At 45.5% G+C, this 26,189-nt stretch overlaps 1 protein-coding gene across 1 annotated transcript; it reads right to left on the bottom strand.

The window, feature by feature from the left end:
* Positions 1-1,088: 1,088 nt before the first annotated feature.
* On the bottom strand, positions 1,089-22,915 carry LOC129713842 (branched-chain-amino-acid aminotransferase, cytosolic-like). The gene is made up of 11 exons (XM_055663175.1): positions 22,772-22,915; positions 14,887-14,961; positions 14,375-14,575; positions 13,228-13,338; positions 12,599-12,718; positions 11,382-11,545; positions 10,203-10,345; positions 9,243-9,328; positions 8,247-8,387; positions 6,701-6,775; positions 1,089-5,502 (listed from the first exon to the last, which is right to left on the bottom strand). The coding sequence occupies exons 1-11, from the start codon at positions 22,808-22,810 to the stop codon at positions 5,461-5,463; spliced, it is 1,197 nt and encodes a 398-aa protein (XP_055519150.1). The 5' UTR covers positions 22,811-22,915; the 3' UTR covers positions 1,089-5,460.
* Between the last annotated feature and the right edge of the window lie 3,274 nt (positions 22,916-26,189).

The raw sequence follows: 26,189 nt of genomic DNA, 5'->3' as shown, positions 1-26,189 counted from the left end.
ATCTGGTTTAGCCCACACAACCCTTAATTTCCCCTGCCCGTAACGGTGTAGCAAGTTACATGCCGCGATGTCTCAACCATCCTTCTGCCCCCGCAGCTGCTGCTTGACCAACTGAGTTTAGTTTAGTGATACAGTGTGGAAACAGGCCCTTCAGCCCACGCCAAACCATCGATCACCTGTTCACACTAGTTCTCTGTTATCTCACTTTTTCACTCTGAGTAATTTACAGAGTGCCAATTAACCTACAAACCTGCATTGCATTGGGATGTGGAAGGAAACCGGTACACCCAGAGAAAACCCACGCGGTCACACAGGGAAAACGTGCAAATTCCACACAGACAGCGCCCGAGGTCAGGATCGAACCCGGGTTTCTGCTGCTTCGAGGCACGTTTTACCATGTTCTTTCCAGGAGTTTAGTGTTTTCCTGTAGATTCCAGCATCTGCAGTCTCTTGTATCTCAACACAACGGTTTACATCCACATTCTCAAGAGGCAATGGTCACAAGGTGTTTTCAGATAACTTTGTCACTAGGTAGCATTAACATTACAAATGGGAAGGTTTAAGGACTTAAGGAGACAGCAGTATGTGCTTGCCTCTACTCAGATTACATCTCGACACAGTTGTGCACAAAGATCATATAGCAAACAAGATAGATCACTTGACAAAAAAGACGTAGTACGGTCATGGGCAGATTCATGGGTAATTTTCGGCCCCATTTCCGTAACCGGCTCCCGTCTCCGCACCAAAGATCCCGTAGCGGAGCAAAGATACTAGTGCGGAGACGGAAGCTGGTTACGGAAACATCCTCGTAAAAATAAAAGTTCTTTGGGAAAAATCTTCTCTTCATTTTCATAATTATACTTTATTAGCACAAACTGTTCCCCAGCAACGTTGATTACACTGCGAGTCGGGTCGGGTTACTGAAATGGATGAAAAAAAGGCCCACGTTCCGCTCCGTTGCTTACTACACGTCAGCCCATTGCATTTAGCAGGAGTGGTCTATCTTGCTCCGCTATAGGATCTTTGGTTGTAGTCAGTCAGTTACAATCCCTCACCTCCCCCCTCCCCATCAGTGAGAAAACACAAAACACATTTTAATTATTTTATTGCAGAATGAAGGAATATAGTGTTAGTAATGGTGCAAGCGAGTTTGACAACCTTTGTAAAGAAAAAAATACATTTATAAATAGCACTTGGGAATGAAAGACATAATTCAAAGGTGTATAAATATACTCTTGGATGAACAAAAATACAACTTACAGGTAAAGATCAAAGCCAAATGGACGCTGCCAGACACATTAAATAGGAAGAGATGTTGGCCACGCTGCAAACCAGAATAACGTGGTGCAGCCTCGACAGAGTTTACTGGAAGCATTTTTAATTAACCTCCCGAAGGAACGTTTTGGAGATGGGATTCTTTGCAATTTCACTGATATTTTGTTGACAGTCAGGATTCAGCCCAAACAGCTCCAATCTATTAGCCTCCCTCAGAGCCATGACATGACGTTTCATGAGTTAGAGATGGTGGAACAAGGCCACTGTGAAAGCCCTTGGCAAGGACACATGTGGTGTTGGTTGTGGATTTTGCCAACATCCTTCAGACAGCACGGATGCTGGTGGTGGTCTGGTAAAGACCTTGACTGTTAGTCAAGATGAGCGCCAATAAAGAACGACACAAAGTGCTGGAGTCAGGTTGGTAGTATCTCAGGAGCAAAAGGGTGGATGACATTTCGGGTCGGGACCCTTCTTCAGTTTGATACTGAATAGGGAATGTCTGTCCGTACCAAGGGCATTTACAGTGTGACATGGAAAATGGGCAAAATGGGCTCGTTCAGGAAGCCACCTTGTCTCCGTCCCTCTGTCATTCCCGTTTTCATGCAGTGACTCCTCTGACAGGCACTCCCTGCAGCTCCATGCTTGCCTCCCCTAACTCCAAATTGAGCATCTCACTGTGTAAATCACTAGTCATCGAATCGTACAGCACAGAAACAGGCCATTCGGCCCTCCAAATCTGTGCACTGCTTTACAGCTCGCCGACACCAATCCTATTTTATTCCCTACCCACCCCCCCCACATTCCTGTCAACTCCCACAGATTCTACCATTCCCTGCATACTTCAGGCAATTTAACAGTGGCCAACCTTTGCATGCCAACAGTGGCACGCCTTTGTTGTGTGGGAGGAAAATGGAGCACCCGGGGGGGATAGACACACTCTATCACAGGTGGGAAATGGGCAAACTCCACACAGACAGCACCCAAGGTCAGGATTGAATCCGGGGCTGAACCAGCGAGGCAGCTGTTCTACCAGCACATTACCTAACCTGAAGATAGACACAAAAAGCAACTCAGCGGGACAGGCAGCACCTCTGGAGAGAAGGAACGGGTGACGTTTCGGGTTGAGACCCTTCTTCAGACTAACCTGGCAGGTAATGAGAACTGGAATTTGGTGGTTTGTCTCTTTAGAATTATCACTGGGTAAAAACAGTGCCGAAGATGATTTAAAGGATGGGTTTATTATGCAGCTTGTCGATGACATAACTGGCACAGTTATTTCTGAGTTGACCCAGTTTGACTCCTTCAGTTACTGACACGGCTAAATCCAAAATACCCAGTTGTCCCAAGCTGCAGTTCATCAAACCACACTGCCTCATCCAAGGATTAAGTGAAACTGGCATCCTGCTACAGGGTCTCGGAGATCAGCTTGTTACACTACGGCTCTTAATCAGTACCCAGACGGACAGAGAAACCTATAACCATTTGAGTGGAGAAGCACATTGATGCAGCCTGCATTAGATGCAATGGTTCAGAGGTTTCTCAATGCACACACACACACAGGCGCACGCACGCACACACGCACACATCCACTTACACACAGACCCACATACACACCCACATATACACAGATACACCACATACACACACACACAAACCCATCGAGGTCATGCAATGAAATGCAGATAAGTTTTAGTTTTAGAGACACAGCACAGAAATAAGGCTCCTCAGTCCACCGATTCCACACCGACCATCAATCACCCATTCACGGGCAGTTCTTTATTCTCCCACTTTTACATCCACTCCCTGCACACTAGGGGGCAACTTACAGAGGCCAATTAAACTACAAACCTGTACATCTTTGGAGTGTGGGAGGAAACAGGAGCACCTGGAGAAAACCTATGCGGTCAGAGGGAGAACATACAAACTCCACACAGACAGCACCCGAGGTCAGGATGGAACCTGGGTCTTGTGGAAGGGTGATTTCAGAGTTTCCTCGACACAGGGCTGCTGGATGGAGCTAACTGCATGGAGGGCTAGAGATGCTGTCTCAGTAACGTCTGCTGCTCATCAGTGGGGTTAATGTGGCTGCAGTCTCATTCTTCCCAGTCCATTGGCCATGTCAACCCATTAAACAAACAAGGAAAGCACTGAAAATACTCTTGTGACAGTGGAACAAGAAAGGCCAGATTCATGATTGGCGGAAGACTCCACACTGACCATGAAACAGATGAAACATTTCTGCCATCATTAACCTATTGGCCTCCTTCAGCACTGACCGAATGACTACAGAAGTGTAGCCGTTGTGTGATTTTCTGTTCCCTAACCCCTCTCCTTGGGGCAATCACTGCACTGGGGCTGAGGACAGGGGTACAGTTGTTTAATACGGGTTACCTTAACAGGTTGCTATGGATTAGCAAGCAAGAAGAGGGGAGGTTCGACAATACACTTGAAGCAGCTTTGACATAAAAAACCTCACAATGGGAGATGAAGTGTGCACTACTTGTACCGTTGAGCCCCATCAACAAGCTATTAGCACCACCACTAGTCACAGTAACACGTGCAAATGTGCAGCATTAAAAGACTGCCATACGTTTTTAAAAAACTATCATAGCTCTGCTTCCATTGTACATATAAAAACTGATTTGCCCCAATTCTGTCCCACTCAGAAAAAATACAACTTGTTTTGTGCGTTCTGACACCATTCTGTACAAAAACATGTGATGGTAACAGTGGTTGAATTAACTAGTGCGCTGGAGACCCGGGCTAAGCCCAGAGAGACCCGGTTCAAATCCTACTTGGGTGGGATTTAAATTCTTTGCAATGATGGCCACGAAGCTACTGGATTGTGGAAGAGACCCACCTGGTTGACTAGTGATCTTTGGGAAAGGAATCCGTCACGATTACACAGTATGGTCTGTGTGTGAGTCCAGCCTATTGCAACGTGACCGACTCGACAGTGACCTAACGCGCCTCTTAGTTCAGGGAAATTAATGCTGCAATCAATCTTGCCAGCAATGTCCAGATCCCAGATAAAATTACATTAAAAAGATAATTTGCCATAATGACATTCTGATGTTCTTAGAAGCAAGGGGATTTTTAGTGATATACAGTCAGGCTGTTTAACTCAGCGGAGCCAGGGGAATGAATCCTCAATGTGCCTGATCTCTACTCCCATCCCCAACTGACCTAGCAGAGCCAAGAGATTCAGGGACACATCTTCGTACTGCATGGAATCAGGCCCTTCAGCCCACCGAGTCCATGTTAGCCCACCAAGTCAGACATTGTAACAATACTCCCACATCAATCCCATTTTTTATTCTCTCTACATTCTCATCAACTCCCTGCCCGAGATTCTACTACTCCGCCACACACTAGGGGCAATTCACCCACTGTGTTAATTCACCCACCAACACGCTTGTACTAGAAACGTGGGAAGAAGCTGGAGCTCCCATTAGTAAGAGAGGGAGAACATGCAATTCCATGCAAACAGTGTCTGTGCTTAGGTTTAAACCCGGGTCTCAGGTGCCGTGAGACAGCGGCTCTACCGGCTGCGCCACTCCTTTTGATTCAGACGGCTCTAGTTGATGTCCTCTGCGAGAACTAAAATGAAAAAGCTGAAGAGCTTCAATAAGGCGGCTGTTCAAATGTCGGCAGTTGACAGGTGGCTGAAGGAACGGCCATGCTAAACCAATCGATTCAACAGCACAGATCAAAGCCATTAATTGGTCTTTCCTGTTTTCGAGTCTCCCTCCGATTCCCAGCATTTCCTGATCGTAAGAAGCAGCAAACAGGAGCTGAGGACTTCTTCCAGCACGACCGATTTCCTCCAATATATCGTCAGCTTTTCACTTCAAAGCCACAACCAACTCTGGGTCCTACGGGTCTCAAGAGCATTCGGAGAGTCACTGATACCGATTATTGTTTAAGTTGCAACAAGTTCCATCCCTATAAAGCGCAACAATTCACTTGATAAGCAATTAAAGGCTACTACGGCAGACCAAAGAATCTAGAACAAGATAGCACTGCTGAATCCACTTTCCGGACTAATTCTACAACCAGACAAGATTAATAAAGTCTCCAAGATATTCCCTTGAGAAGCCACACAAAGCATTGAAAGCATTCCCAGTACAGACTGAGCTGCCTCTGGCTTAGGGTTGTGTGGAATGGAAACCAGATATCCATCATTCAGATGACCAGCTTTGCCCACTCGCTGGACGTCCGACCGTACTGGAATTAAAACAGAAACAATCAAGTCAAGTCAAGTTTATTTCTATAGCACATTTAAAAACAACTCTCATTGACCAAAGTGCTTTACATCAGAGCAGGTACTAACATGCTACAAAACAGTGGTACATAGATCGACAATACATACATAAGTACATACAGCGGACCTCAAAAAAGGCTTGAGAGCAGAAATAAGTTTAAAGTCTAGACTCAAAAGAGTTGATGGAGGGGGCAGTTCTGATGGGAAGAGGGATGCTGTTCCATAGTCTAGGTACCATGCACATTAGTGTTAAGAGCAAACTCCAACATTACATAGCTCTTCCCACTTATACTGCAGGCACAGACAAACAAACAGTAAAGGACTCCACTATTGAAATGTAGTAGTGTTGAATGTAGTATTAAAGTAGTCTTGAAATGCTACTTTCCAACAGCAGTGTAAACCGATCCACTCATACTGTGCGGAAGGCTGTCAAACTGTACAACGGGGTGTAGGTCAGGTACAGGTACACACGAGGTCACAGGGAGAATGTACAAACTCCGTACAGACAGCACCAGTAGTCAGGATTGAACCCGGGTCTCAGGCGCTGCGCCACACTTAAATATCATATTATTATTAAGTCTGATCTTATACGTGTGTATATGTGGTTGTCTTTACATCTTCGCAAAAACACTATGCGGTAACGATTACATTTTTACATATTCTGATTGACATTTTTCCCCTCTAGGCAGAGATCACCTTCACTGAACATTTTATGCTTTATCTCTCGACTTATTACTGATTAAAAGTTTAAAAAATTCAAAAGAATATGAATTTAAAACGACCAGCTGCAACTGATGACGTCACAATGGCTTGGCTAGAAGTGATCAGCTTCACTTCCTTCCGGAACGGCTTGAGTTGGAGGACCATGCCTCACATGGGGGCTACGGGTAGGGAACGGGTGCTTTGGGGAAGCAGACCCAACGGGTCTGCACTTGGTCTAGTATATTTTAAAAGTTTACTTAAAATCAAAACTTTGCCTGATCTACATCGCCTTTCAGGGAACATTTTATAACATGCGTTGGTGCATAATATCACAAGATTCTCCTCACTGAAATTCTACCCACAAATTGGTATGAAGATATGAGCCATCATTAGCTTCAGCTGACACGTGAAAATAGGATTCATGCAAGCTGCTGTACATATAACAGTCCAAAGTTTTACCTGAATGTCTGTCAATTCTTTCAAGAACCTTTTAGCTAGCTCGGGGCCATTCTCCATGGTGGGAATGTGATAGTTCTAAATAAAGAAAAAAGACCAATGTAAGAACTGTGTTCTTTTACAATATTCCACCGTCATTAAAAACAAGTTTTGTAGCATAGGAACTATTTTAATCACATTCAGTATTGCGACTCAAATTTCTAATGGTTACTTTTCCTTCTATGTATTTGTGCATTGATTAGTACAGGTGTCAGAGATTATGGGGAGAAGGCAGGAGAATGGGGTTAGGAGGGAGAGATAGATCAGCCATGATTGAATGGCAGAGTAAATGGGCCGAATGGTCTAATTCTACTCCTATTCCTCATGAGCCCTGGTCATTGGCATTTGGTTCTTTGACTTTCCTTATCGCTGGTGCTTAATTCCTGAGCATTTAAAAAAAAAACGTAATTTGCTTATGTTGACAAACTAACTGCATGGATAAACCAAGCAAAGTCAGTGCATGCTTCGGCCCAGCAGCTCTAATTACATTCAATCAGTTGCGACTGGCAGGTCGTATCATTCACATGAATGACTGGAGACTCCTGAAATAGACATTCCATTTCAATCGCTGTTACAGGGAGAGTTACCGAGTAGACAGAGGAATGAGGCTAAAACCTCCTCTAAGAAATGCAAGTCCCCACTTACGGCTGGGAAACACAGACACTGTGAACACACAAGGGATGGAAAAGGAACATTCAGGGCTAGCTTTGTGAACACTTTGGGAGTGCACAGAAGCCGAGTGTTAATTGCTCACAACTGACCTGCCTCAGCTACTATCTCTGGCAGCTCGTTCCATACACCTACCACCCTTTGTATTAAAAAAAAAAAACTTGCCCCTAAGGTTCCTATTAAATCTTGACCCCCCTCACCTGAAACACATGTCCTCTATGTGTAAATAGTGCGAGTGGGGGAATAATAGGAGATATCATAACAATCAGCACCTTGCGTGGAACAATATGTTTGCATCGGACCTCCCTAGTCCAGGAAAGAAGATGATTAACATAAAGTAGACCTTCTTTTGGGACCAACGGTTAACCAACCTGAAGGTACACAAAAATGCTGGAGAAACTCAGCGGGTGCAGCAGCATCTATGGAGCGAAGGAAATAGGCAACGTTTCGTCCCGAAACGTTGCCTATTTCCTTCGCTCCATAGATGCTGCTGCACCTGCTGAGTTTCTCCAGCATTTTTGTGTTCCTTCGATTTTCCAGCAGTTCCTTCTTAAACAAAGTTAACCAACCTGGCCTGGATCATTTATAATCTGGTTTAAAATGTCAGGTATTTGTCTTTGGAATCAGCTGAACCATGCGCTTCTGTCTGAAGGAGGGTCCCGACCCAAAAAAGTTATCTCCGGAGATGCTGCCTGACCCGCAGAGTTATTCCAGCTCCTTTTGTCTATCATGGGCTTTCGCCTGTCTGCTTGCTGGGTGGAGTTTCAGTTTCTTACTCCGCTTTTCAACCCGTGATGCCACAAAGCATTTCAGAGAGTGGGGTTCCATCAAATGGACTCACCTGGTTCATGTAAAGGATTCGATCGACTGGACACACAACACACGCTGTGCCTGCGCCAAAGATTTCCTTCACTCGATTCTCTTGCAGTCCTTTGACTAGTTCAGGCATTGTCATCCCTCGCTCTGAAATTTTAAACTCTCCCTGGAAATAAACAGTGTTTAATTATAAACTATCAGTGGAGATTTTTTAAAGCAGAGATAGATAGATTCTTGAATAGTACGGTTGTCAGATGTTATGGAGAGAAGGCAGAAGAATGGGGATAGGAGGGAGAGATAAATCAGCCATGATTGAATGGCATAGACTTGATGGGTCGAATGGCCTAATTCTACTCATATTCCTTATGACTTATGCATTCTGGCTCATGACTGCTTGTTAATAGAAACATAGAAAATAGGTGCAGGAGTAGGCCATTCGGCCCTTCGAGCCTGCACCGCCATTCAATATGATCATGGCTGATCATCCAACTCAGTATCCCATCCCTGCCTTCTCTCCATACCCCCTGATCCCTTTAGCCACCAGGGCCACATCTAACTCCCTCTTAAATATAGCCAATGAACTGGCCTCAACTACCTTCTGTGGCAGAGAGTTCCACAGATTCACCACTCTCTGTGTGAAAAATGTTTTTCTCATCTCGGTCCTAAAATATTTCCCCCTTATCCTTAAGCTGTGACCCCTTGTCCTGGACTTCCCCAACATCGGGAACAATCTTCCTGCATCTAGCCTGTCCAACCCCTTAAGAATTTTGTAAGTTTCTATAAGATCTCCCCCCTCAATCTTCTAAATTCTAGCGAGTACAAGCCGAGTCTATCCAGTCTTTCTTCATATGAAAGTCCTGCCATCCCAGGAATCAGTCTGGTGAACCTTCTCTGTACTCCCTCTATGCATTTGTCCTCCTCCAGCCACACAATGACAATCCCAAAATGTGCCAACTTATGTCACTGAATTTAGTTTAGTTTAGTTTAGAGATACAGCATGGAAACTGAAATGCCAACATACCCACTGCCGTGCCAGGTCCAGCAAGCTCTGCCTCGTGACGCCTGGAAGGATTGTACCGTCCAGTGGAGGAGTGAGCAATTCAACCTCTGGAGGAGGAAGCCTAGAATTACTCAACAAGAAACCAAAACATCATCACCTCAAGCCGGGCATACCTCCCCAACCATCCGCTTAACAGGGACGAACGACAGCTTTGGGAACTGACACACTTAAAATGCACAACCTGTTATCAGCAAGTGCAGATGAAAAGGCAGACCCTGCATGGGAGGTGCAAGTAGGAGGGAGGGAATGTAGGAGGGAGAGAATTAGGCCAGGGCTCTACACTACAGTGAGTGAGAGACAGGCAGGGAAGAGCGCACAGGACATGCAGGAGAATCAGGTCATGGCCCTATACTGCAAGATGGAGACAGGGCAGGGCCAAGTCTCAGCACATGGGAAGGGAAAACAGCCTGGTTCCACATGGCTGGAGAGATACATAGGCCAGGCCAGGGCTCACAATGAGGGAGAGGCAGATGGGCCAGACCACACAGGGAAGGAGAATCAGGCAGCAGGTGGGAGACAGGCCAGGGTTCACAGAGCAGGAGATAGGCAGCTTTGGCCACACAGGGATGGAGAGGCAGGCAATACATGCCAGGACTTGCAGTGAGGGGGAGAGAGGTAGACCTGGCCACACAGGTCAGGAGGGGGCAACAGGTCAGCCTCTGGACTGCAGGAGGGACAGAGGCCAGGCCCGGTCTCACAGTGAAGGAGAGATAGGCAAGTAAGGCACACTGGTCAACAAAGGCTCCACAAGGCAGGAAAACACAAGAGGAATGCAACAGGAGGAAGACAAGATTAAAATAATCTTGAACTGTGGCCATTAGGCTTGTAAAGTGTGGGCTTGGAAGGTGTTTATAAAGGCAGCAGTGTGTATGAGTGCACTAACGGGCTGGCTGTGCAGCTGGCATTGCCTGCAATACTCACCGCCTTGCTCGTTCTTCCAATAGACGAAGATGTTCATGGTCCCCACTTCTGTGACCGCGTGCTCGTCTCCATAGAGCCACAGCACCTGCTGGCAGCCTTGCTTCAGAGCTTCATTCTGAACATAGATCGTGGGGCCGTAATTTCTACACGGCAAGGAAGTGAGAGGAGAATTCGGTCAGATTTTACACAAAATAACCTTTAGTCTAGTTTAGTTTAGCGTTTATAGCGCAGAAACAGCCCTTCGGCCCACCGAGTCGGCGCCAACCAGTGATCCCTGCACACTAACACTATCCTACACACACTAGGGACAATTTACAATTATACCAAGCCAATTAGCCTACAAACCTGTACATCTTTGGAGTGTGGGAGGAAACCGGAGCACCCGGAGAAAACCCACGCAGGTCAAGGGGAGAACGTTCAAACTCCGTACAGACAAGCACCCGTAGTCAGGATGGAACCCGGGTCTCTGGCGCTGTAAGGCAGCAAATCTACCGCTGCTCCACCGTACCACCTTTATCCTGATGATTCTCTTGTACATCATTCTGGACACCGACTGACGAGGATCTTGCACTGGAGTTTTACAAAACTGGGATAATTTAAGCACAAGTTAATAATTAAAATGAATGTACTAAGTCCTCAAATTGCCCTCCCGTGCTGCTTGGATAGTCTTTCTGCTGATTGGATAGCACGCAACAAAAATGCTTTTCACTCTACCCCGGTACATGTGACAATAATAATAAGCTAAACTAAACCAAATTCTACTCATCACAAGCCATTTTGGTCACAACACGTCCCGACACACCCAAAATGTTGGAATATCTCAGTGATCAGGCAACATCTCTGGAGAAAAGAAATGGGTCACATTTTGGGTCAAGACCCTTCTACAGACGGATAGTCAGGGGAAAGGGAAACTAGTGGTACAAAGAGGTTTAGAACAAATCCGAGCCGGCACTGGCGACCAGGGGAAGGTGGAGCCCACAATGGTCCATTGTTGGCTGTGGGAGATGCTTTTCATGGCCCAGTGCTGGGAGTTTCCCATCCCGATGTTCCAGTGCTGGGGGTTCCCAATCCCCTTGGCCCAGTGCCAGAAACCCCAGATTTTGACATTCTCTCTCCATTAAATCATATCTTTAAAAGTGGCATCTGAACATGGACCTCGTTTGTTTTGAGCTCACTTACCCTCCCATTTTGCAGTCACCCACGCCTCCTTTCCAAGCACGCACAAACTTTGGATCAGCAAGCAGCGAGACGGGGTTGAAACCTCCTGTTGCAAAATAGGGTCCAACGGGCCCAATGATAACAAAGAGTAGGGCGTGGTTAGTTCGGGACACTCCGAGGGAAGGCTGGGAAGAGAAAGCAAATGTGCAACAATGAATGTGTGGTCCACACCGGTTGCTTCTTACCGAGCGTTTAACTGGCGCCACTTGCTGTGGTGCAAACTGTCCCATCTTCTCAAAGGAAAGCTAAATAATCCAGTGATCAGCACGATATCTGGGGCAAAATCCACAGAATGGGCGGCCACAGTGGTGAGCGTAGAGTTGCTGCCTTACAGCACCAGAGACCTGGGTTCGACCCCGATTACGGGTGCTTGCCTGTACGGAGTTTGTACGTTTTTCCGCGTGTGTTTTCTCCGAGATCTTCAGTTTCCTGCCACAATCCAGATGTACAGATATGTAGGTAATTTGGCTTGTTGTATGTGTAAATTGTCCCTAGCATCTGTGGGATAGTGTTAATGTGTGGGGATCGCTAGTCAGTGCGGACTCGGTGGGCCGAAGGGCCCGTTTCCTTGCTGTATCTCTAAACTAAACTAATGTTCAGTGGCTGCACCTCGTAGAAAGGGTTGAGAAGTGTGGGGGAATGGGATCATATTGCGTGCACTAATAACAAGGGAAGCAAGTATAAGGTTGACAAGGTCAGGGAAAATTATCTGCTTCAATGGAATCCATCTGAATTCTGTGATATCTTGATTGAAGCAGTTACACTGTCTTTTATTTATTTCAACTGCACACTTTAGTTTTAGTTTTTAGTTTTAGAGATAAAGCAACGGAAACAGGACCGAGTCCGTGCCAATTAGAGATCCCCTAGACTAGCACTATCCTACATACTAGGAACAATTTGCAATTTTACCAAAGTCAATTAACCTACAAACCAGGACGTCTTTGGAGAGTGGTAGGAAGCTGGAACTCCCGGAGAAAACCAATGCAAGTCACGAGGAGAACCTACAAACTCCATGATCCTGTAGTCAGGATCAAACCCAGGTCGCTGGCGCTGTAAGGCAGCAACTCTACCGCTGTGTCACCGTGCTGATGGTTTAATACATTTTTGTTTAAAATAGCAACTGGCAGGCAAATCTCTTAAAACACACGGCATCGACATGCCAAACAGAGGCCTCCTACCTCAGTGCCAATGAAGGTGGGTCGGATGTAGAGGCTTGCTTTATCAGAATACGGGACCCATTCTCTGTCAACTTCAATCAGTTTTCGAATACACTCCGCCAACTCTCCTTTGTCAAATTCCTATAAACACAGGCAAACAGGCAGCAATTCCCAGAAGTTCTGGCAAAGAACGTTTCATTTTCTAAAGGGCAGCATGCACAAAGGGTGTTGCATTGCAATAAAAATGGCAAATTATAACATGAACAGTTTCAAACACATGGTGACAAAGAAGTCACAATGATGCAAACTGCTGGAAATGGAACTTCAGCACGTGGGGCAATAGAGTGCTGTGATTTGAATTAAGTGGCTTTGTCACTTTTGAGTTTGAGTAGTTGAACCAGGTAGGATTTGGCAAACAAACCAGCAGGGCTTTAATATAATGTATTATTCAAATAGTGATATCTTGGACAATGCGACACACTCTCGGTACTGGATTGAATGTCCTAGCGTGGGAGTGGAACACTGGAACATCGCTCTCCACATCCGGCCATCGTAACCGAGCACGTCATCCCTTGCGAGCACTTTGAGTTGTTGCGTATCTTTGTTTTACTCTCTTCAACGAGGAGAATGTAAGCGAGTGCCCAACGTACCGGCAGACAGGCTCTGACCGCTGACCGGTGCATCCGCTCCATGTTCAAGTCCGGTCGGAACATGCGAATCTTGTTGTCCACACCACGGAAAGCCTTCATTCCTTCAAACAGCTGCAGGGGAAAACGGGAGGAGAAGGAAAAAACGTTTTATCTTCAAAGTGTCCCACATGCCACTTGCCCCCCCCACCCCACATACACACATTCGATGACAAAAGGACACTTTCATCAACCATTCCTTCCAACCTCCCTCCAGGACCAACATCCAAAGTAGGGTTGATTGCTATAGGTTTAATGGAGCCGATGTCAGGACATCTAACCCTTGTGTATAAGGGTTCCCAATGCATCTGCGGGCCAATTTTTTAACTGATTGTATTAGATACAGCATTGAAACAATCAGTGGCGGGCTGGGTCTAAAAATATTGGTTGCCAGGAGACAAAGGGGGCCCACTTCATCAGGGGCCCACTTGATATAAGGGGCCCACTTCATCAGGGGCCCACTTGCCATCGGGCAAGCTGACACCCTGGCCAGTCCGCCACTGTAAACAATGACCACCCGCATACACTAACACTACCCTACACACTAGAGACAATTTACAATTTTTACCGAAGCCAATTAACCTACAAATCTGTATGTCTTTGGAGTGTGGGAGGAAACCGGAGCACATGGTCACAGGGAGAACATACAAACTCAATGCAGACAGCACCTGTACTCAGCATCGAACCCAGAATTCTGGCGCCATAAGGCAGCAACTCTACCGCTGCACCACTGTGCCACCCCAAAGTTCTGGCACAGAAAGGAATGAATGGTTGTGGATGGAATAAATGAGGAGTGGGATTTCCGAATCGTGGTTCAGAGAACTGCAGGATGCCATGGGATGGGTAGGTTCAGTCAGGTTTATTGTTACATGTACCAAGGTACAGCGGAAAGCTTTTGTTGCATGCTGTCCAGTCAGCAGAATACGCTCGAGCCATTTACAGTGTACAGATACATGATAAGGGAATAACTTTTCGTGCAAGGTAGAGCCAGCAAAGTCAGATCAAGGATAGTCCGAGGGTCACCAATGAGGTAGATAGTAGTTCAGCACTGAGGTATTGGCCCTGGTGTTTAAAAGTATTAATTCTTGGATCTTGTAAGGAAATTGGTTACCTCTATAGAGTAGTGCAGAACTGAAGATGCAGGATGAATGGAGAGGTTCTGCAGAGGTTTAATATGGGGTTTGCTCCAACCCTTCTCTGCGTCCCATTCCACTGTCAACATATGGTCTGTAAACGACTTGCCGAACACCAGGGTGTTGTTGTCGGGCTTCTCTCTGGGTTGTTTAGTGAGTTCAATCTGCATATCAGCAGCCTGTTCAAAGCAGGAAGACAAAGAGTATTGTGTTATTGAAGACAACTGCATCTCATAATGACCAGTGCAGCATCAACTCTGCCTAGTATACCTGTGTTTTCCTTTCCTCTGCTGGTGAAAGGTCATCAAACTCAAACTTAAACTCAACACATAAGGTCATAAGTGATAGGAGCAGAATTAGGCCATTAGGCCCATCAAGTCTACTCCACCATTCAATCATGGTTGATCTATCTCTCTCTCCTAAAACCATTCCCGTCTTCTTCCCATAACGGCAAGGTACCGTTAAAACACAACGCAACATTTTAGGTCACCTTAAATGCCGTGCAAACTGATCTCCGGGATCCATTGGATAAACGATGAGGATGTGTCAACTGCCTCAGTAAAACCTGCAAAAGAGAAGATTAACATGAGATTAATTTGGGTGAAACATTGGCACAGGTGGTAGAGCTACTGCTTCACAGCTTGAGAGAGCTGGGTTCAATCCTGACCTCAGGTGCTGTCTGTGTAGAGTTCGCAAGTTTTCCCTGAGTGTGTAGGCTTTCTCCGGGTGCTGCGGTTTCCTCTCACATGCCAAATACATATGGGTTTATAGGTTAATTGACCCTAGTGTGTAGGGAGTGGATGAGAAAGTGGGATAACATACAACGAGTGTAAACGGGTGATCGATGGTCAGTGTGGACTCGGTGGGCCTATTTCCACGCTGTTTCTAAAACTAAAAACAAAATATGAAGTTACTGCTGAATGAGAAAACTGCACTGAAAACAACTGCTCTCTGTGACAATTTTCAGGCATTTCTACGCAAGCTCTATTAATTTCCATTCCCTGGGAAGAAGGATCCCATGTGGCGTTCTGTGCTGTATCTTGGTGGAACCAGTCTGTTGCTGAAGGTGCTTCTCAGGTAGACCAGTTTGTCATGGAGGGGATGAGCAGTATTATCCAAGGCTCCAACCATGATTGAATGGCAGAGTACACTTGATGGGCCAAATGGCCTAATTCTGCTCCTGGAACTTATGAACGACGTAGTGTTGATCGTCAAACTTGCAACGGGCGCCACTGTAACAGTGCAGGAGGTCACGGACAGACGGGATGGTGAATTAAAACCGTCGTCAATGAGAAGCTGTGGGTCACTCCTGTGAACCAAGTGCACTGGGATCGCAAAGAAACCATTCAGCCTGCATTTGATTTCCCCTCAGTGGAGAAGGTCACAATGCGAACAAATGCAGCACACAAGACTGGAAGTCCAGGTGAATTGCTGCGTCACCTGGAAAGATACCTTTGTGTTCCTGTACAGGGGTGAAAGGACATACATGGAGAAGTCCCATAAGATGGTGAGTGGGAGGCTTAGATCCAGGGAATGGCAAAGCTAGCTTACGGTATCTCACTCTTTCTTTCTGTAAGTTCAGAACTGCTCCTTTGTGCTCCTCATCACTTCGCAGATACACACAAAATGCTGGAGTAGCTCAGCGGGACAGGCAGCATCTCTGGATGGAAGGAATGAGTGATGTCACGGATCCATGTTCTCCAGCGATGCTGCCTAACCCGCTGACTTACTCCAGAACCTTGTGCCTACCTTTGGTATAAACCAGCATCTGTGGTTCCTTGTTTCTAAACTCTCTATTGCAGGTTACAACTTATTTTTCAGAATGCGCCAATCAAGGCAATAGTTATTGGTCACCCCAATATGCCTTTTTATCTTGGACTAAACGTTATTCCCTTTAGAAATGTATCTGTACACTGTGAACGGCTTGTTTGTAATCATTTATAGTCTTTCAGCTGACTGGTTAGCACGCTACAAAAGATTTTCACTGTACCTCGGTACACATGACAATAAACTAAACTGAACTAAACTACCCCACAGGATGCCCTGTCGGCATTGAGGACAGAGATGACCTTGCTCCTCTTTCTCACATTAACAACTAATTTTTTAATAGACATGCAGTGGATATCAGTCCTAGATTCACTGAAAGCACTTGATATATTTCCTTTAGTCTCTCTGGGAAACAGGTTGAAAACTGAATGAACAGATGTGATCTTCCTGTGAGTCTGGCAAAGAAACCACTGAGTATGTGTAGGAAGGAACTGCAGATGCTAGTCTACTCTGAAGATAGACACAAAATGTTGGAGTAACTCAGCGGGACAGGCAGCATCTCTGGATAGAAGGAATGGGTGACGTTTCGGGTTGAGACCCTTCTTTAGACTTCTCGACCCGAATCACCTATTCCTTCAATCCAGAGATGCTGCCTGTTCCTACGAGTTACTCCAACATTTTGTGTCTATCTTCAAAGAAACCAACTGATTCACCTACATGACAAAAAGCCTCAGATCCAGGAAGATACACTCCCTAAATGCAGTCTTGAACCTGAAATGTTGGGCGTTTCCCCACAGATACCGACTGACTTGCCGTGTATTTCCAGCATTTCCTGTTTTTATTTACGATAAGCCCAGTTTTGTACAATGTAAACTTCAATTGAATGGATGTGCTATTCACATCAAGTGTTGGTATCCGTGCATTATATCTGACGATAATACTCCCATTCCCACATTTTGGGGAATTTGGGACTGATTCGCACGCAACTAAAGCTTTTCACTGTACTTCGGTACAAGTGACAATAAACTAAACTCAATATTTAGCTGCATCTGAAAATCAAAAGTTAAAGATCAACCGAAAGAGCTCTCTTGGATTCCAGTCAACAATTCTCCTTCAACTATCAATAGTTCCTACTATTCCATTAATCTATTGTTAGATCTCACTGCTGCTCCCACATTTAACACATCAGCAGTAATTGGACTTCAAAAGGAATTAATTTGTAAGCATCCTGTGACAGTGTGAGCACAACATCTGATTTTTAAAAAGTAAATGTACAGAGTGTAGAAGGTTCAGAATCATGCACAATCTGATACTGAAGAAGCAAATCAAAAGTATCCAAATTGCAGCAACAGCACAAATCATTAGATCATAAGACAAGGGAGCGGAATTAGGCCATTCGGACCAGTGAGTCTGCTCCACCGTTCGATCACGGCTGATCTATTTTTCCCTTTCAACCCCCATTCCCATGCCTCCTCCTAATAACCTTTGACACCCTTACTAATCAAGAAACTATCAATCTCCGTTTTTAAAATACCAATGACTTGGCCTCCACCACAGATTCACCACCCTCCGGTCAAATTCATCTGTGAATATCAGCAAAATACTTAAGAAATTAAGACATCAGTCTGAAGAAGGGTTTTGGCCCGAAATGTTGCCTATTTCCTTCTCGCCATAGATGCTGCTGCACCCGCTGAGTTTCTCCAGCATTTTTGTGTACTTAAGAAATTAATCCTACAGACTGATCTTTGAAAGAAAGTGAAATAATACAGCCTGACAGAAAATTGCCGGTTAAAGCAGAACTCATTAATTCAAATTCCCAACCTCCACACAATGCAGACTTCACCAGTCATTTATTGCACAGGCACATTTGCATTTTGTCTGCTCAGCTATTCAAAGGTTAATGAAAGGAATCTTTTCTGATATAAACCACCCTGGTTGGTTCAAAGTACATTTCTTTGCCTTTGGTCACATCGAAAGGAGAGTGAAAAACTTGCAAGAAGCTTCGACAGAGAGGGGAGTTAGACCGAAACACAGCTTCAAACACAGCATTTTTGTTCCACATTTTTAGCCCCGGGAATTATCCTGGAAGAATCAAGGTAAGAAACCTTTTTTTTCCCCAATCACGCCATGAAACGTAGGTTTCAATGCAAGGGGTGATCTGTTACAGAAGGAAACATGATCCAAACCTACTGAGTTAGAGATTTTAATATATTGATGTATCAGAATCTTATGTTGATTCCCCAATATAATGTCTTTGCACTGTAAAAGAAATTGCATTAAGCAGTAGAGTCATTGTCACAGGGTGTGGCAACAGGCCTTTCAGCCCAACTAGCCCATGCCGACTAAGATGCCCCATCTATACTAGTCCCGCCTGCCTCCGTTTGGCCCATATCTTTCTAAACCTGTACTATCCATGTACCTGTCCAAATATCTTGTAAACGTTGTGATAGTACTTGCCTCAATAACCTCCTCTAGCAGCTTGTTCCATACACACACGACCCTTTGTCTAAAAACATTGCCCCTCAGCTTCCTAATAAATCTTTCCCCACTCATCTTAAACCCAAGTCCTCTGGTTCTTGCTTCCCCTACTCTGGGTAAAAGACTATGCATTTAACCTCACTAATCCCCTCAAGATCTCATACACTACATAATCTTATACACAGTAAACGTGAAAACTTCTTCAAAGCAGTCGTACTTTGAGGAGATTTCACAATAGAGCAGTAAAAAGAACTTCCTCAAAATAGCCATGTTTTGAAGAGATTTAGCAGTAAAAAGAGGTACCCTTCTCTTTGGTGAACCTTCTTGAAGACGGGTCCTGTCCATTTCCTCCACAGATGGTACTGACCAGCTGAGTTACTCCAGCACCTTGCTTTTTGCTAAAGACGTTGCACTTTGGCCACGGCAAGCATGCTAGTGTACTGTACCCTCAACTCCTGACACTTGGTGAATGAGCCTGTAAAGGTGCAGGCTGCTCTCTTCCATTAGGCCCTGCCTGTGTCCATGATGTGTGCATGCAGAAATATGAAGGTGTATCCACTGCCCCGACAAGCAAGGACCAATTTGTGGGTCTGATTGGTTTCAGCATTGCTGGACATGATTTCCCAAAATAGAGGTGCCTCAGTAATTTTACTCTGTTAACAAATTATCTATCTACCCTTGTACGAGGAGACACAAGGAACTGCAGATGCTGGAATCCACCCTGGAATATTATCCCCAAACACAAGTGCTCCAATTTTGTTAAATAATCATTCATGTGGCATCTTATCGAAGGCCAAATACACTGCATCTCACCCTCTCCCCACCCTCTCCCCCTCTTCCCCCCCCTTCTCATTCCCCCTCTCCTCACCCCACCCTCTTGTCCACTTTTCCTTCCCCACTCTTCCACAATTGCTCTTCAGCGAAGGTTCGTTGACATCATTTTTTATTCAGTTTGACTTTATTCAACACAATAAATTTTCATTTTGTACGTCAACAGACATCTGCCCAAAGAAAAACTCCAAATTGGAATCTTCTTGCTGTTTTTGTTACAACCGTATAAATTCCTTCCAAAGGAGCAATGCTAAAACTGTTGCTTTTATGTTTATAAAATCCTTTGAATTGTCAGTTAGTTTCTGCTTCACAATGGAAAACGTCCTTTACTATCTCTGGCGTCAAAAGCCCTAGCTTTGTTTTGTTTATTTTCTCTTTGTTAATTCAGACCCATAAATTGCTCCTTGTTTAGAAAATGAAAATATAGAAAATAGGTGCAGGAGGAGGCCATTCTGCCCTTTGAGCCAGCACCGCTTGTTGTGACGAGGGGAACAAATATCATCTATCCAAGTGTATTAATGATACTGAGTTGAGTAGCTATGTAGATTGTAAGGAGGATGCAATAAGAGTATTCAAAGGGATAAAATCCCAGTAGGGATATATACTGAATTATAATAGGTCAAATGAGCAGATAATGCAGAATATAATGCAGAAAAGTACGAGTTTCCAGTGAAGCTGGAAATAAAGCTAAAGAAGAGTACTTTATAAATGAATAAATATTTTAAAGTGTTGGTGTTCAGAAGAACTTGGCTGTCCTTGTACGCAAATCACTGCAATTTAACGCATGTATAGGATAAAAATAAAAAAGGAAAATTAAATGTTAGCTTTTATTGCAAGAGGATCTGTTTATAAGAGTAGAGCTCTTACAGGGCTCCAGCAAGACCACAACTCGAATATTGTGGGCAGGCTAGGTCAATTCTCCCCTTCACGATATGCAGGTCCACCACCGATTTTCTGGCAACTGGTGGTCCCACACCTGCTTTAATCCGGACAAAATTATGAGGGCACACTTGAAGTCTCCCCCAGAAGTCCCCCCGAAAATGTGGCGCCTAGGCTGGTTGAGGTAACGATTTCACCCTCCTTGGGACTTCCATGCCGATCGATGGGCGAATTTGCTCCCTGCGGCCGGGGCTCTGGAACTCCGGCCTGGATAGAGCCGCCAGATCCATTCCCATAGCTGACTTTGCAGGCTGGTATCTCGCCCCCTTGGCGACATAGGTGGACCATTCTGGTACCGTTGGACTCCTCTCGGAGGCCTTGACCTCTGTTGGTCCGGCAAAACGGATAATCCAGAAAGGTTCTGAAACCACGGATGCCAGAAAATCGGTGGTTGACCTGTACTTGCAATTGAGGGAGTGCAGTGAAGGTTCACCAAAATAATTTCTGGGATTGAGGGGGTTTGGCTGGTTGGATCGGTGGCGGTGGTTGTTGTCTCAAGTGAAGGGAGATTGAGCACAGATCATACTTTTCACAGTTTAGAGGACATCATCCTTTGTATGTCCACCATCTTCAACAAGGTTCCAGCATTGGTCAAATCATCCCTTCCCTCTCCTCTTTCAGCATTCTGAATGCATCATTCCCTTTGCAACTACCTGGTTCGCTCTACCATTCCCATCAACACTTCTCTTTCTCATTCCACATTCCTGTCCTGCTGCAGAGATATAAAACTTGCCATTTCATCTCACTCTTTTTTTCACTTGGTGGTGAAGAAGGTTTTTGGCATGCTTGCTTTCATTGGTAAGAATATTGAGTACAAAAGTTGTCAAATCAAGTTGAGACCATACGGAGCACTGTATGCAGTTCTAGTAGTTCAGCTATCGGAAGGATTTTATTAAGCTGGAAATGGTGCAGAAGGGATTCACCAGGAAGTTACCTAGGCTGTGTAGGAAAGAACTGCAGATGCTGGTTTAAATTGAAGGTAGACACAAAATGCTGGTGTAACTCAGCGGGTCAGGCAGCACCTCTGGAGAGAAGGAATGGGTGACGTTTCAGGTCGAGATCCTTCTTCAGACTTGTGGGCTTGAGTTGTTAGGAGAGAATGGATTGGCTGGGACTTATTTCTTTGGGGTGTAGGAGGCTGAAAGTGGCCTTACTGAGGTGTAGAGGGTCATGAGAGACATGGATGAAGTGAACACACACTGTCTTTTTTCCCCAGGATAGAGCATTCTAAAACTGGAGGGCATAGGCCTTAGTTGAGAGGGGAAAGATTTAAGAGAGATTTCAGGGGCAACTTTTTCTACTCAAAGGATATTCCATATCTGAAATGAGCTGCCAGAGGAAGTTATAGAAGCAGATACAGTTACAATTTTTAAGACATTTCTACAAATGTATGGAAGCAAGGGTTTAGAGGGTTATGGTCAAGTACAGGCAAATGGGACAAAACCAGTATGCCAACTTGGTCAGTGTGGACAAGGCGAGCCGAAAGGGAAAAGCCTGTTTCTGGGCCATACTGTCCTATGATTATAATTGGGGAGCCCAAAATACCTTCCAGGTGAAGCACATTGGATTTCTTCTAATAAAGTCTATTATATTCAGTGCTCCTGCTGATGGAGAAATTGAATGCATGAATACCTTCATTCAGTCTGTAGGGGGAACCCTTAGTTTCTAGTTACCTGCCACTTTAATTTTCTGTCCACTTCGGTGTCACTGTGTACAACCTCTAACTACAGGAATTTAACATTGCAGTATTCATGAATGATACAGGCTGCATCTCAAATTTGAAACTGTCCCAGAGCTAGATGTTAAGAGTCAAAGCTGCAAATTCCCCACATTTGTTTTGACACACAAAATTAATGGTAATTGTATCATGCCTTGGGGCCCTAACCCAAGGAAAGGTGAGTACAATCTATCCACACCGAGCAAATGAAGCCTCGAGAAGAGAGGGGAAGGAAAGAGGAGAAAAGGGTTGAAGAGGGACTAGAGAGTGGAAAGATGCAATCAATTGGTCGGAACCAGTTAACCTTCAGATCTCCAGCTGTGCAGCCTTCCGCTCTCTATTGTCTCAGACCCCCCACCCTCTCATTAGCTTCACATTCTTTACCTCTGCAATGCACCCGCCTCCATTGTCCCGGATCTCTCTCCCTCCCTGTCTCCAGTTTCTCAGATTACCTCCCTCTTCTTTCCAATGTCTTGTATCTCCCTTTGCCTCCAGTTATTCGCGTCTACCCCCTCCTCTTATCCAGTGACTCAATCTCCATCCCACAGCCTCCAGTGTCTCGGATCTCCCTCCTTCCTCTTGCTTCCCGTATCTCGCATCTTCCTCTCCCGCCATGGTTCAGGGTCTCCCTTCATTCACTCACCCTCAGCTGTCCTGCCGCAGCCACTCTCGCCGCCGCCATCACTCTTATCTCGCATGTAAACTAAACCGTCTGTCCCTGCAGCCCTAAAGAAAGGTTCCGCCTACGGAGCCTGAACAGGGCAGCGAGCAGGTTCAACCCCTTGTACAGTATCGCCTGATGCCAGAAAAGCGATAATGGGGTAAATCAACCAGGGAGAGGGAAATTGATCTGGGAACTGAGTGCAAAAGGGGTGGATTAACCAGAGAGGCAATGTAAAAGGAAGAAAATTAGCCTGATTGAGAGCTGCAATTGGATCCGCCTTGACTTCACATTTTCATTTGTGAGCTGGTTTTATCTTCTTTAAACCTATTCATTTACAGTGTGTCGATTTCAGTGCTTCTTATCGTCACACGTTTGATTTTAGTCGTGTTCGGGTAATGGTTAAACTCTGGAGCTTCCCACTGGGTTGAGGAAATGTACCCACAGCTGCTAACATCTATCCTTCTAGCCACATATAATTATTCCTTCACCCTCCTGGACCTATTCTCAGCTCGCACTGACGTGGCATGTTTCCCAAATGAAGTTGGCGTTCCAGGAGTTCTGCAGTAATTCAGCAGCAAAGTTTGTTTCAAGGTTTTGAATTGCTCGCAGTCTGCAGTGCAAAACGTCCTCCCACGTGTTGGTCTGCTGGTCTCTGTGTTGTTAATCTTATGACAGATGGCATTCCATACTTGACAAAACCAATTTCTGATTGAAATCTGAAGTGCAAGGTCATTGAGATAAATATCAGGGGTGAAATTTTTTTATATACGTAATTTGTTTCCACTGTGTATTCTGAGAGTTGAAATCACCGTTTGTAAATCTAAAATCATCAACAGTAATACTTGGGTATTGGACTTTTTAGCAGCTGGGAAAAATATCTTGGAGTCTTCAGAGTTTTAGAAATGCAGTATGGAAACAGGCTCTTCAGGCCAACAAGACCATCTATCGCCCATACACTTGTTCTATGCCTTACACTAGGGGCAATTTGCAGAAGCCAATTATCCTACAAACCCGCAGATCTTTGGATTGTGGGAGGAAACCGGAGTGTAAAATGACTTACTGCACACACAAGTATTTTTACTGTAACTGTTTATTAATACTAGAGTTAACACTAGGCTGTAGCTGTCCGTGGTCATCACTGGAGCTACAGAGCGAGCTAGAGGTGGGGACACTACAATTATACTGGAGACAATGGGGAGTGGTTAGTAATGGGGAGGTCACTATGGTTAAAGGAACATGCACTGATCTACATCCTTCCTCTTAGAAACAAAAGCATGGCAGGTACTATACAGAGTGACCACGGCTCATACGCTACGAACACCAATCGCACCGGCAACAGTATAAAACTATGCGAGCTCCCCGTAGCGGACAGGCGGCTTGACCAGCCGGCCAGAGCGGGTGCGTAAACCGCCCTCCTCCTCTTCGTCGGGAACAAAAGGGACAGCAGCCGGGGGAGCGGCAGGAGAGGCGGGCGGAGGAGAAAGCGGGGCACCGGGCGGAGAAACAGGCTTGGCAGGTGAGGCAGGTTTGACGGGCGAAGCCGGTTTGACAGGCAAGGCAGGGGGACGGGCGGACGGTTGAGAGGGTAGGGTGCGCGGCATGCGAGGAGGTGTCGGGGCGTGAGGGGCAACGGGAGTCCGAGAAGAAATGGGGGGGTGGGAAGGATCCGCGGGAGGCGGAGCGGGCTCATTCACGAGCAGCAAGTGCTGGCGGGAGCGACGGTAGATAGCCCCCTCGTAGTCGACGAAGTAGGAGCGCGGAGAACCGGCGTCGCCGACTACGACGGCGAGGCGGTAGTGGCCAGAGGGGGACTGCATTCGGACAACCTGCCCCGGGAACAGACGTGGAAGGGGCCGGGCGGACTTGTCGAAGGAGCGCTTCTGGATCACTTGTTTGTTAACAATGCGCTCAGTGACAGTGGCAGGATTCTGTACAGAGGGCTTGAGGGACTGCTGGGAGACCGGCAGGGGAGGTCTGGTGGTGCGGGGAAGATAAGGTCCCGCGGTTTGGATTCAGAATTGGGTTACCCATAAAGGTGGAAGGGTATTATTATTCTGACTGAAGGGGGAAGATTTAATGGGAATCTAAGGGGTAACCTTTTTAAACAAAGGGTGGTGGATGTATGGAACAAGCTGCCAGAGGCAGTAGTTGAGGCAGGTACTATCAGGTTTGGGTTCCTCCCGCTTCCCAAAGACGTGGGTATTAGGCTGGCCAGTAGAAATTGCCCCTAAATTGTAGTCAAAGGGAGAAGGACCTGTTGGTACCATAACAACATTTAAATGTACTATAGTGACTTTGTAAAGACATTTAGACAGATGTACGGAGAGTAAAGTTTTAGAGGGATACGGGCCAGGTGGGAGTAGTATAGATGATGCATTTTGGTCAGCATGGGCAGATTGGGCCAAAGGGCCCGATTCAATGCTCTATGACTCTGAGGACATGTAAACATGGACAGCATATGAAATCAGGATTCAATTTGGGTCTCTGGCACTATGAGGTAGTGATTCTACTGGCTATTCCACCATGCTGTCCCTATGTGTTATTCTGAATTGTTCCATGTCAGCAATGAATAACGTTCCTATCCATTTTGAAATCGTTCAAAGCATTCCATTCTCTGTAACTCTTCCAGTATTCCTAGTGTCTTGTTTTTCCCCATTCCTGCCATTATGAGGATTCTTTATTTTAAAGGTGACCTTTTGTTTCTCTATTTTTCTTTCTTCAGTTTAGGAAATCCTGGGAAGTCTACATCCAGACTAAGCTTTTGGACACCCTTTGATAACAAAATTATTCAATATGAAGATAAAAATTAAAACTGCAGATGCTGGAAATCTGAAACAAACACTGGAAAAAATCACAGCAGTTCAGCAGCATCTGTTGGAGCAGTACATGGTTTTGGTCTATCATTTCTGAAGAGTCACAGACCCAAAACTTTGACAAGTTATTTTTTTCACAGATGCTGCCTGAGCTTCTGAAGTAAATCAAAAACGACTGTTTCATTTCAATCTTGTTCTTTCTTCTCTAGGCATGCATAAAAACGGGGCTTTCATTCATAACAAACTTAAGTCCACAACAGAGAATAATAAAGCTAAATAAATATCTTCTTCCTTCTTAAGCCCTTTGCTCCTCTAGGGCACAGAGGCCATTGACAAATGTCCTCCACCTCACTCGGTTGTTGGCGGTTCTTTTGAGATCTCCCCAGTTGAGCCCACTCTCAGACATTTCTGTCTGGACATCTCTTCGCCAGCTGTTCCTGAGGCGACCTCTTTTCCTTTTTCCTTTTTCCTTGGGGATTCCATTTCAGGGCTTGCCGGGTGATGATTGTGGCAGGTGTCCCGAGGGTGTATCCAATCCAACTCCATTTTCTCCTTCGAATTTGTAAGTCAATGGGCCCCTGGCT

Source organism: Leucoraja erinacea, chromosome 37, assembly GCF_028641065.1.
Source record: "Leucoraja erinacea ecotype New England chromosome 37, Leri_hhj_1, whole genome shotgun sequence".
NCBI lineage: Eukaryota > Metazoa > Chordata > Chondrichthyes > Rajiformes > Rajidae > Leucoraja > Leucoraja erinaceus.
Note: the sequence above shows the minus strand (reverse complement) of the source record. Positions and strands in the feature narration are given on the sequence as shown.

Excerpts from the sequence above, each read along its gene's own strand:
- LOC129713842 (XM_055663175.1), bottom strand. The coding sequence starts at position 22,810 with ATGGCGGCGGCGAGAGTGGCTGCGGCAGGACAGCTGAGG. Across the intron at positions 10,346-11,381 it reads GGTGACTGCAAAATGGGAGG|AAATTACGGCCCCACGATCT; the intron begins GTAAGTGAGCTC and ends CTTGCCGTGTAG. Across the intron at positions 5,503-6,700 it reads AAGAATTGACAGACATTCAG|TACGGTCGGACGTCCAGCGA; the intron begins GTAAAACTTTGG and ends TTTTAATTCCAG.